Source organism: Fusarium oxysporum, chromosome V, assembly GCF_013085055.1.
Source record: "Fusarium oxysporum Fo47 chromosome V, complete sequence".
NCBI lineage: Eukaryota > Fungi > Ascomycota > Sordariomycetes > Hypocreales > Nectriaceae > Fusarium > Fusarium oxysporum.
Genome location: NC_072844.1, coordinates 3623829 through 3635064, shown reverse-complemented (window position 1 = coordinate 3635064; position 11236 = coordinate 3623829). Strand labels below are relative to the sequence as shown.

The window sequence follows — 11236 nt, the reverse complement described above, 5'->3', positions numbered from 1 at the left end:
TTTCTCTATTCAATTCAATTCTGGAATCACAACGAATGTCGCATCAATTCTGGCACTTTCTCTGAGAGTTCCTTACTACCTATAGTTCATCTATCTAATAGAATCTCAATCTACATGACCTCCTAAAAGACGCATTTCAGCGAAGCCATCTTCCGACGTTTCTGATACCTCACGGAAACCGGGTTGCGAACAGAGCTTCATACATAAACGACTGGGCTCTAACTTGATTGAGTCTCAACTGCATCACAACTCACAACTCACTACACACAACACACAAACGTATCCACTATGCGAGGACCTTTGGATCTTGGCTTCGCCTGGCCATCTGAACAGAGCATGACCTCCATTGCCTTCTCCTCTTATTCTCCGCTGGCCCTTCGCGATATGCCCCAGCCAAGACCAAACGATGCACCCTCCGACATAGACACTTCCGTCTTCACATTCGAAGACGCCTTTGAGGATCTCCTTGCTGAGTCACAAGGAAAAGAACTACCAGATATCAAATCCCGATATGAGCAACGGAAACTCCTCCGATCAATGTACCCGGATGGTGAGCCTGCGTACTTTTGGCTGCACAGGTTGAGATCGCAGGGTCTCTTGGAAGACTCTGGACCCGCCAAGCTTGTGAAATCGCTTGCGAACAATAATTGGGACCAACTACACGAAGAGTTAGACCGCAGGGCTCAAGAGGTATGGCGCGCTGCTTTTGGCGAGGATGAAAAGAACGATACCTTGAGAGAGACTAAGCGAGAACATGCTCTGAGTAGTGAAGAACGCAATGAAGAGAGAAGTTGTTGGGAAAGAGAAAATTCAGCTGAGTATGAAATTGAGGATCTCCGTGCAGAGCTTCATGGACACCGCAACCTGCGCAGAGTACCGAACGACTTTGATGAGCTTTTCTCTGCCATTCAGTCATCCTTTGCTAGCGACCGATCGCCCTGGGATTCGTTTATGAAGCTGATTACCGAGGACCACCCTACGGCACCTTCTAGCAGTGAAGACAAGCAGCTGCAGAAGCCTGGAAGTGATGAGAAGCAGGTCGTTACTAAGGACGAATACGTAGATCGATTCGGCTACCTACACACAAAGACGTTGGTCAAGACACTGGATGGGAACGGCAATGAGATTGGAAGCCACAGCCATTATACCGTTCGACCTGCCCCAAAGGATAATGAACATGCACAGATCGGGGATAAGGATAAGGATAAGGATGGTCAGGAGTCTGGCACCAAGGTGGATGGAACTGCAAAAGCAAAGACTGGTTGGCTCTGGAAATAATGACTTTGCACTCAGAATGCGATGGAGGAGCTGAAGTAGAATTAGCTCTCAGCTCAATGATGTATGATTTGGAAAATGTAATATTACAACGACAAAAGAAGTTTCGACATTATGCTCTTCCAGTCAATCGATCGATAGGCTGATCTCTAATTGCAATACACCCCTAACCGTGGAGTTCGTTCTAAACACTCTTAAGTAGATAGGTATCAAAACTCTAGCACTCATTTCTTTCCCCGGCTCAGAGCCTTCTTCTTGCGCATCACTCTGGTCCGCGCAATCAATCTGTGCTTCATCTCGGCATCTGATTCTGGCTTCCGGCCGCCCTCTTCCTCGGCCTGCTTGCTGCCTCTGTCCTTGCCACCCTTATGAACCTTATCACCCCTATCACCCTTGCGTCCGCGCTTCTTGTCATCCCTGGTATGCTGAGCATTTGTCTTGGGCTGACCCTCAGCCTTTGCAGCCTTGTTATGCTCTGGGTTGAGTTGTCTAGACCTCTCCTCGTTGGCACGTCGTCGTTGAACAACTTGGGCATTCTCGATAGCGAACTCAACGACCAGTCTCTGCTTCTTGCCAACTTCGTTCTCGAGCTGATGACCGTTGAGATAACGCAGTCCCATCAAGGCCCAGTGGTGTGAGGTATACTCGATGAAACCATAACCACGACTCTTGCCACCATCCTTCTCTGGCATCTTTTGCCCCTGTCCACTCTCGAACACGATCTTGGCTTGACGAATGATACCCTTGCCCTTCGCCTTGCGCTCATGCTCCTTCTCCTTAGCATCCTTTCCATCTCGTGCATTCTCTTCCTTTGATAGCGGCTGTCGGCGGCCTGCCTTGACCTCCTTTGCAAACTCAACAACAGCCTTTCGCGCAAGTTCCTTAAGATCTTTGGAGTCCATGTTTCGGGGAATGTTGCGAATAGCCAATCGAGTCAGACTCAAGTGCAGACTGGGGTTACCCTGCACAAGCTTCTTTCGTTGAGCGGCACTGGCTTGTCGCACTTGCATTTCCGAGGGTGTGAGGAGGTTAAATAGAGGTGAGCCTCGGTCGATCACACCCTCGTTCAGCAGGAAGAGCTTGCGCTTGTCCTTCTCGTTACGCTTGGCGAGGGAGCTGTCAGCGAGGTTGGTTGCCTCTTGCTTGTTGACTGCCTGTGCAACCTGGAGAAGACGTCCGTCGAGTGTGTACTTGCCATCAGGATCAGCACTCTCATCTTGGAGAATAGAGTTCTTGGCAGCTGCAACAGATGGGTCAGGGCGAGGAGCGCCTTTGATGCACTTTTTGGCGTCGTCGACGTCGTAGAAGCAGACGAAACCAGTACCTGCAGGTTTCTCCGTGACCTTGTCCATGACCACTCGGGCATATCGAACCTTGCCAAAATGATCAAAGAAATCTTTGAGTTGCTCATCTGTGGTCGTAAACGGTAGGTTGCGAATGAAGACAGTTGACGTGTTGTCTGTCATCCTCTTCGGAGCCAGGCTCTGCACCTCCTTCTCTGCCTGCTTGTCGGCTTCATCATCTTCGTCGTCCTCTTCATCATCATCATCCTCCTCATCCTCGAGGTTCTCCATGTGATTCTTGAAGAAGTTCTTCAGATCAGCATCCAATTGATCATCTCTGTTAACCTCTGCGCCACCCTCCTCTTCATCCTCATCATCGCTTCCCTCTGAAGACGTTTGGTCATCCTCGTCTTCCTCATCATCTTCTTGCTTCTTTTGTGCCTTCTTAGGCTTAGCATTCTCCTCTGGTTGTTGCTTCTCCCAGGTATCCTTGTCAACAGCCCAGTCAACAGCCAGGGTTCTTCCGTCAATCTCCTTGCCGTTGATGGCTTCCAACGCACGTTCGGCGTTCGGTCTTCCCCTGAGGGTAACGAAACCGAATCCTTTGAGCTTACCCTTGTCTTGAGGCAGATCGGCAAACTTGACTTTTCCAAAGCTTCTGAAAAGATGGCTCAATTGTTCTGATGTCTTAATGCTCCAAGGCAGGTTGCGCACAATGAGCTTTGGGGGTCGCTGAAGCTCCTCTTTGCGAACCTTGTGAGCAGGCAATTCGCCGGTGGTGTTGTTTCTTTGTCTTGGCTCAGCAACATCAATGCGGATTCGGCGTCCATTCCAATCTTGGTTGTTCAGAGCTTTCTTGGCCTCTGCAGCGTCCTCAGCGTCGGCCAATGTTACAAAACCGTAACCTCTTGACTCCTTGGTCTTTTGGTCGACAACAACAGTAGCGTGCTTCACTGGGTAATGCTGAGAGAAGAAATCGGTAAGACTTTCGCTCGTGGCACCGGGAGGTAGTGATCGAACGAAGAGCGATCGTCGTTCTTCGACTCGGGCTCTCTTGGAGGCCTTTACTGCTCCATTGTCGCGATCTTCGAAAGAAGCGGGATCGAGCTCCTCTGCCTCAGTATGTGGGCGCTTTCGGCCGTTCTTTGAAGCACCCATGTTTACTGTATGGTTGTGCAAAATGGTTATATTTAATAAAGTAGAATAGAATGGCCTTGCGACCAGAGCGAAAAAAAAAGTTCGATAAGGTCTTATCGATGGAAAGTCCTGGGGAGGTACGTACCGCACCTGTCGTTCCGTTAAAGTGGAGCAATTAAGCCCCTCAGTGCCACGCTGCGACTAAGCCGTAAAGGGAATGCTGGTAAACAAACAATGCGAAACCTCCTTGGGCAACTATCAACATTGCTCTCTTAACAACAATCAATGGACTAAAGAGACAGACGAAAAATGCCTGCAAGAACTACCGCCCGTTCTTCGAGGACGTCAGCTGCGCGAAGCTCTGCTGCGTCTCGTACCTCACCAGTCGCCGAACCAGTTGATACCCCTGACAACGCTCTACGAACCAAAGTATGTGCTGTCTTTCGTGATGCACAGAGAACCACGGCAACACACCGAAAGCTTGTTGTGAATCTACGAAAGATCCAGGAGTCTTGCGCTTACGAGCCAACAAACCCCGACCAATCTCGTGCAGATGAATTCGACGAGGATGCTTTTAATCACGAATTTATACGTTGCGTTAGCAAAATCATGCCAATCAAGAAGTCGGAGAGTGTGGGAGAAAAGTCAATTAAATTCACCGGCCTCTTTCTGCAGCACGCAAGTGCAAAAGACAATGAACTTCTAGGAGAGATCGACCAAGATGCGAGTGTCATGCCAGAGACTCCAAGCACTCGCCTGACCTCACAACTTCTGGAAGCTATTCTTCCTCTTCTGACCGCCAAGGACAAGGTGGTCCGCTTCAGGTCGACACAGCTCATTTCTCACATTATCAACTCGCTCGACGCGATAGACGACGACCTCTTCCAGAAACTGCGCCACGGGCTACTTAAAAGGATCCGCGACAAGGAGGCCATGGTCCGCTCTCAAGCGGTGCTGGGTCTTGGCCGTCTTGCAGGAAACCAGACGGAGGGTTGCACCAACTCAGATGATAGCGACGATGACGATACCGGACTGCTCGAGAAGCTGTTGGAAGTTCTACAGAACGACCCCAATGCTGATGTGCGAAGATCGCTCCTCGTCAACCTTCCCATCTTACCCGAGACTTTGTCAGTCCTTCTTGAGCGCGCGCGTGATCAAGATGCAGCAACTCGAAGAGCCGTTTATTCCAGACTCCTCCCTGCCCTAGGTGATTTCCGCCACTTGTCTGTTAAAATGCGAGAGAAGCTCCTTCGCTGGGGTGTTCGTGACAGAGACGAGAACGTCCGAAAAGCTGCAAGCAGACTGTTCCGCGAGCGATGGATTGAGGATTGCGCGGGTGCACCCCCTCAAGAGGATGGCGTACCTGCAGAACCAGCACCTCCCAACTTTGACGGCCTCCTTGAATTGCTAGAGCGAATTGACGTGGTCAATACTGGCGTTGAGAACGGCGTTGCACTAGAGGCCATGAAAGGCTTCTGGGAGGGACGCCCGGACTACCGTGAAACAGTAGAGTTTAATGACAACTTTTGGGAGACCCTATCTGCTGAGTCTGTCTTCATGGCCAGGAGTTTCAATGATTTCTGCCGCCTTGAAGGCGATGGCAAATACCTGAACCTCTTGGAAGAAAAACTCCCTGAGGTCACCAAGCTCGCTTTCTTCTTAGAACGATACCTTCACGTTCTAACTGCTGCCGTTAAGAGGGTAGCAGAGGCAGACGACGAAGACGAAGAAGAAGACACGGTAGAGCAGGAGTTTATTGTTGAACAACTACTCCAAATTGCACTGACTCTCGACTATTCTGACGAAGTTGGACGACGTAAGATGTTCACCCTGCTTCGACAGGCTATTTCGATCCCCGATTTACCAGACGAGGTCACAAAGCTCGCCGTTGAGACACTTCAGAGTATCTGTTCGCCAGATGCTGCCGGAGAGCGAGAATTCATAAGCATTGTCCTAGAGTCAGTGGCAGATGTTCATGACACCATTGTCGATGACCCTCCTGCAGATGATGCAGAAGACAGTTTCCATTCAGCCAGATCAGAGGTTAGCGGTCAGAGCACGCCAACTAAGGGAAGCAAGCGGGGCGGTACCCCTGAACTGAGCGAGGAAGAAGCGCGTGAGAAGGCAGTCAGAGAAATTGTTGTCAACATGAAGTGTTTGCATATCGTTCAGTGCATGCTCACCCATGTGGCGAGCAACCTCCAGGACAACACCGATCTTGTGGCGATGCTGAATAACCTCGTTGTTCCAGCAGTCCGAAGTCACGAGGCACCCGTGCGTGAGCGAGGCCTGGTTTGTCTTGGCCTTTGTGCCCTCCTGGATCGCTCACTCGCCGAGGAGAATCTTAGCTTGTTCATGCATTTTTTCACTAAGGGTCACACAGCACTCCAGATCACTGCTCTGCACATTCTCACCGATATTCTCAATGTCCATGGTGCCCAGCTCTTATCGTCAACACCTGGCCTGCTGAAGATTTACGTCAAAGCTGTCAAGGGTGGTGGCAAGTCACCTGAGGTCCAGGCGGCTGCTACTGTTGCTGCCTCAAAGCTGTTGCTTGGTCGTGTCGTCAGTGAGGAGGAAGCCTGCCAGGATCTGCTCAAGTCACTCGTCGTTGCGTACTTTGACCCCTCGTCTGCATCCAACCAGACTGTTCGACAGGCACTCAACTACTTCCTCCCTGTCTTCTGCTTTTCCCGAGACGAGAACCAAAACCTCATGCGGTCCATCGCCCTTGACGCAATCCATGCGCTGTTCAATGTTCGCGAAAGCCTGGAGGATGATGATGTGGATGTTGAGGAGGATATGGTCAGCATGACTACTATCGGAGCTTGCCTCGTCGACTGGACCGATCCCCGAAAATGCTACAGACCTACAAGCCTGCTGGAATCTGACAAGAAGGCGGTCAATGGTGACGTGCATCTTGACTTTGCCATGGATATCCTAGAGAAATTACAAGGCAACATTACAAGTGAGTTAACAACTTGCATTGACAATTACGCATACTGACCCATCTACAGAAGAAGAAAAGAAACTCATCGGCACACTTCTCGGAAAGCTCCACATTTCCCCTGGATCAAGCGAGGAGAAGCTGCGCGAGGCTTACAATGAGGTCAGCATTGCAGTGGAAGAAGGCTTGTTGTCTGATGCCACTAGCCGCAGCGCTCTCTTCAAGCTTCATGTCAGTTTGGGCAAGATCGTGAATGCCCTTGATGAACAACAACCAGCCCACCGACGTACCAGCAGGAGTACCTCTGTGATCACGGATCATCAATCACCTGAGGAAGAGAAGACGGTCATGGAGGAGCCAAGCATCAAGGAGGAGGATGAAGAAAGTGATGGCACTGTGGTTCCTAAGGAGGAAAAGGATGAACGAGAATCTCTTGTGGACGACCTCTTGTCAGATGGTGAGGATGTAGAGATGACAGACGTGTAAGAGACAAAGATTGATGAAGTAATGACATGGGACCTGGATGATTTGGTGTATCGTGATGGTTGGACGGATACCTTGGGTTCAATTATGGGAGGGATCTTGGTTTTGGCGACGTGTTCTTGATTTACTATTGTTTCCAATTATGGTGTGCTTATTCCATGAATTCCTGGTTAGATACAAGGAGCCATGTTTACACAAAGTTCTCAGATATTCATACATGAAGATACCCATCACTGAGAAGCTAAATGATGCTAGTTACGCGACCCCAACCAAAATAGGAGACCACCAAAGCCAATGTTGATCAGCAAGTGTTGGCCGAGACTCCAAGCCATACAGTAGAGATACTTGGGTGAGAAAACTGTCCAAATAAACAGATGAGTTCGCAGTGATGTGCAAGCCGCCATGACTAATGCAACTGTCGCAGAGACAAAGACAGTCTGCAAAGTAATGTATTGCCAGAAGGCATTGCGCTGACCGTCGTGGTACTTGCGTAGTAGGAGAAGGTTGGCGGCGGATGTCCAGAAGATTGGCCCTGCCCAGTTGCTGACCAAGGTAAGAAAACCAACGGCAAAGAAGTTGAAGCCACTGATACCGTTGTATGCGCTGGAAAGATCGACGGAGGAGATGGCATTTGAGCCACCAAAGGCGAAGAATGTTGTGTATTGAAGAAGAATAGCTGTGATGGTGATTCCAGTTACGGAGAGATCGGTGGCTTGGAGTGCGTGGAAGAGGATATCAGATAGTAGAAAGAGGGGAATGTTTGTAGCACGAGACTGGGTTATGCCAAAGATGGTATAGAGATGATGGAAAAGATATGCTGTAATGTGTCAGTGGCCATAGTATAGATATGGTGAATGAGAGACGTTACCTGACTGTAACTGGCCATTTCGACCGCCAGTGAACGACCGATAGATGCCATACCCAAACAAGACGCCGAGAAGAATAAAGGCAGTCCTGGCCCTCCAAAGCAATGACTGTCCCACGAACATGTCGTTCAAGCTTCTAGCGAAGCCAACAACGAGCTCCGGGGCATCCTCGCTCGTGAAGCCAAGCTTGAAGCTATACGCAGACATGAGCAGAATTGAGGTAGTGCTTGTGCTAGCCAGAGAAGGGAGACTCTTGAGACGGGCAAGCAAGCGGAATGACATGAGAATGTATCCAAAAGTGATAATAGCCCAGAGAAGTTGAGGGTGCGTGACGATGAAGCTCTTCACGATGTCAGGACTTCCTGCAAACTTCTGGCCAGTTTGATTCCAGCCCCTGGTGAGTCTCAAAGCTACAAGTGCAACGAAGACCCAAGCGATGTCGGCAAGGCTGTTTCTCCTAGTATCTTGGTTAGTATGAGAAGGCAATTTTTGTACTCGACTATCACATACCTTCGGATATGAAGCACTCCTTGTATTACAAGCCAAATGCTAGAAGACCAGTACCAAAAGTGCTGTTCCTCTTCAACATAACTACTCGCATACATCATGGCACCGTAAGATAATGTCATGAGGCTGAATGGAAGAATTTGTCCATCTCGATGAGTCCCAAGACTGACAAGAACAACTGTGCTTGCAGTAGCAGCAACAGCAGCGATCGCTTGGCCAATGTAAAGCTTGGGCATGTCGTAGTTTGAAGCCATGCTGCTCATGAGATCTTGGGCTCGGCGGAGCCACTGTGACATGTCATCAAGCCACTTTTGGTCCAGCTTGTTACCAGCTGCGAGTACATGTGCCTCCTTGTTGATCCTTCGCCATTGACATGCCAGTTCGTTGATTTCGGTTTGCTCAAGGGCACAGGGGTCAACGCTACTCTGTGCGTCAAAGAGCTCACTTCCAAACGCGGCTGTGATAATGTTGAGGATTTGTCTAGCATTTCGAACTAAAATCTGAATCTGATCACTGGTCTTGTGCCAGAAGGGGAGGAAATCAGGGATGAAGGCTCCCAGGTTGTTCTTGGATACCGGGAAACCCAAAAGGGCGGCAATAGTAGGTGCCAGGTCAGATTGCTCGACCATGGAGTAGTAATCAAACTCATCCTTGGGTTGAGCTGGGGCAGGGAGCCTATGGGAGACCTTCTTCAGCCTTGGAGACATGAAAACCAAGGCGGGTGAGGTTTCGCCGGGTGAAGAAGCACCATGGTTACCAGCATCATTCATGCCATGATCACCGCAAAGGACGAGGAGTGTCGAGTCCAAATGAGGCTTGGACTCCATAGCTTCGAAAAGAGTCTTGACAATACCGTCCATTTCGCGCTGCTTGGGAAACATATTCGAGCTTTTGACGTGTTAGTGAACTGATAAGAGAAACAACCGCCAGTGAAACAAACCTTTTTGGTCCAGCCTTATGCCCGATATGATCTAGACCGAGATAATGAAGCACCATAAGACCCCAATCATTGTTCTCAAGTTCAGGGGCAATGTTTCTGGTGACATTGTTGTCAACCTCGGTGAAGTCCTAGTAAGATGTCAGTCAGGTTGAACATGAGAATAATGTGTTAAGTCACAAACCGCCACAAAGAAGCTGGAGGTTCCATCTTCGCGATCGAAAGTGTTGGGAAACAACTTCAGCCAAGTGTCATCTCCGTACATGAGAAGCTTGCCCATTTGCTTGGCTTTAATCTGAGCTAACCAAGTATCTTGAGAAGCGAGTGTTGACGAAGTATCTGCCTCGTCAAAGTTCAAAATAAGATCAACAAACGAAGGGATTGAACCGGTTGTCATGGACTTGATTCTCGGCATAGTAACTGTGGGTGATCGAGCATTGGCTGTAAAAGGCATTGCGCTGCCATCTCGGATGAGACTGGAATGTGATAAGCACAGGCATTGATGAGATGAAATACAATTGATATGTGATACCTTTGAACATAATCAAATCCCGAGGCGTCCGAGTATACAAAGTCGCTACAAGAAAGGTCAATTGAGAGTTTAGAGTGAAATAATTGGGTTTCATTGAAGCTCTACCTTCTGAGGGCATCGACAACCATAAATATTAAACGATCAAATGGTGCATCAGGAGGCGATCCAAAGTCAAGAGACTCGAATTCAGCCAATCCAGGAAGGAACGGTTTATAAGGGAAGAAGCCCAGCGCAAAGACGACAATTGAGACTGGGATTAGAAGATTGGCTGCGACGAGCAACAGAGTGCGCAATGGCGAACCATTATGAGAGGACACCATTATAAAAGACAATTATAGAATAGAACAAAGGAGGGACTAAGACGAGGTTGAAAATCGTATTTATACAGAGAATAATACGTCAATAATGCGCCATCATTATGTGGAACAGTTAAAAATGTGTCACCTGTAGAAGTGATGGACGTGTCGAGATGAGCGCGACAACCTATACGATAGCCTTGCCAAGACGGACCAAAGAGGTGGTGGTTGAAGTTAGTAGTGTGATTGGCTGCTCAACTCAAATTGAATGTTGAGCCACACAAGGCTGAGGGGCAAATCTAGATGGAAATTTCGGGTATCACAGATTCAGATTGATTTAGATTGTGCTGCTAAACGCCGATGAATGGATAAAAACCCCCAGAATAAAGACCAGAAAACAATTTTACCCCAAGTTCAATTAAGAGCTCTTCTTCTTGCCCTTGGATCGACCACCGTAAGACTTGAAGACAATCTTGGAAGCCTTTTGCTTGCGCTTGTCGACTCGCTTCTTCTCAATGCGACCACTTGAAGGCTTCTTTGAGTCCACATCCATTGCTAGACATGTTAGTGAAAATGAGCGAGACAGACGTTTTTGACCAAACTCACATGTGACTTCATTGTCTTGAACATCCTCCTTGGCATCGTCGTTGGCGTCCTCTTCTTGTGCTGAGAATATGTTAGCGCTTAATCGTCTTGAGGTTGTACCATCTCACTCACTGTTCATGTTCACATCTGAAGACTCAGGCTTGGGCTGCTTGGCCAACTCAAGGAGCTTAGCAGAGAGACGCTCATTTCGAGCAGCCTCGGCGGGACCAAAAACATTTTTAACAAGGCGCCTGTTGTTGGCCTTTCTGGTGCTTGCTCGTGCGCTCTTTGCCATTTTGTCGATATGGTTGAAGATCAATGCTTGAGTAAAAGTCGTTATCAAAGTCCCCTGCTGCTAAGAAAAAAAAAAGTTGGGACAAGCTACCGA

At 48.8% G+C, this 11236-nt stretch overlaps 5 protein-coding genes across 5 annotated transcripts; 2 read left to right on the top strand and 3 right to left on the bottom strand.

The window, feature by feature from the left end:
• The first annotated feature begins 7 nt into the window (after nt 1-7).
• FOBCDRAFT_38141 (uncharacterized protein) lies at nt 8-1400 on the top strand. Its single transcript, XM_031185009.3, has one exon. The coding sequence runs from the start codon at nt 289-291 to the stop codon at nt 1276-1278; it is 990 nt and encodes a 329-aa protein (XP_031040651.2). The 5' UTR covers nt 8-288; the 3' UTR covers nt 1279-1400.
• Nucleotide 1401: 1 nt separating this feature from the next.
• On the bottom strand, nt 1402-3757 carry FOBCDRAFT_38140 (mRNA-binding ribosome biosynthesis protein NOP4). Its single transcript, XM_031185008.3, has one exon. It carries the CDS (start codon nt 3714-3716, stop codon nt 1500-1502), a length of 2217 nt encoding a protein of 738 aa, XP_031040650.2. The 5' UTR covers nt 3717-3757; the 3' UTR covers nt 1402-1499.
• A 229-nt stretch (nt 3758-3986) lies between these two features.
• On the top strand, nt 3987-7357 carry FOBCDRAFT_224434 (nuclear condensing complex subunits, C-term domain-containing protein). Its single transcript, XM_031185007.3, has 2 exons — nt 3987-6663; nt 6713-7357. Exons 1-2 carry the CDS (start codon nt 4005-4007, stop codon nt 7126-7128), a joined length of 3075 nt encoding a protein of 1024 aa, XP_031040649.2. The 5' UTR covers nt 3987-4004; the 3' UTR covers nt 7129-7357.
• FOBCDRAFT_319933 (alkaline-phosphatase-like protein) lies at nt 7358-10420 on the bottom strand. The gene is made up of 7 exons (XM_031185005.3): nt 10073-10420; nt 9968-10012; nt 9620-9911; nt 9439-9566; nt 8502-9386; nt 7994-8448; nt 7358-7942 (listed from the first exon to the last, which is right to left on the bottom strand). Exons 1-7 carry the CDS (start codon nt 10285-10287, stop codon nt 7377-7379), a joined length of 2586 nt encoding a protein of 861 aa, XP_031040647.3. The 5' UTR covers nt 10288-10420; the 3' UTR covers nt 7358-7376.
• A 135-nt stretch (nt 10421-10555) lies between these two features.
• Nucleotides 10556-11203, bottom strand: FOBCDRAFT_224431 (uncharacterized protein). The gene is made up of 3 exons (XM_059609655.1): nt 10981-11203; nt 10870-10929; nt 10556-10818 (listed from the first exon to the last, which is right to left on the bottom strand). Exons 1-3 carry the CDS (start codon nt 11141-11143, stop codon nt 10682-10684), a joined length of 360 nt encoding a protein of 119 aa, XP_059467244.1. The 5' UTR covers nt 11144-11203; the 3' UTR covers nt 10556-10681.
• Nucleotides 11204-11236: the final 33 nt, after the last annotated feature.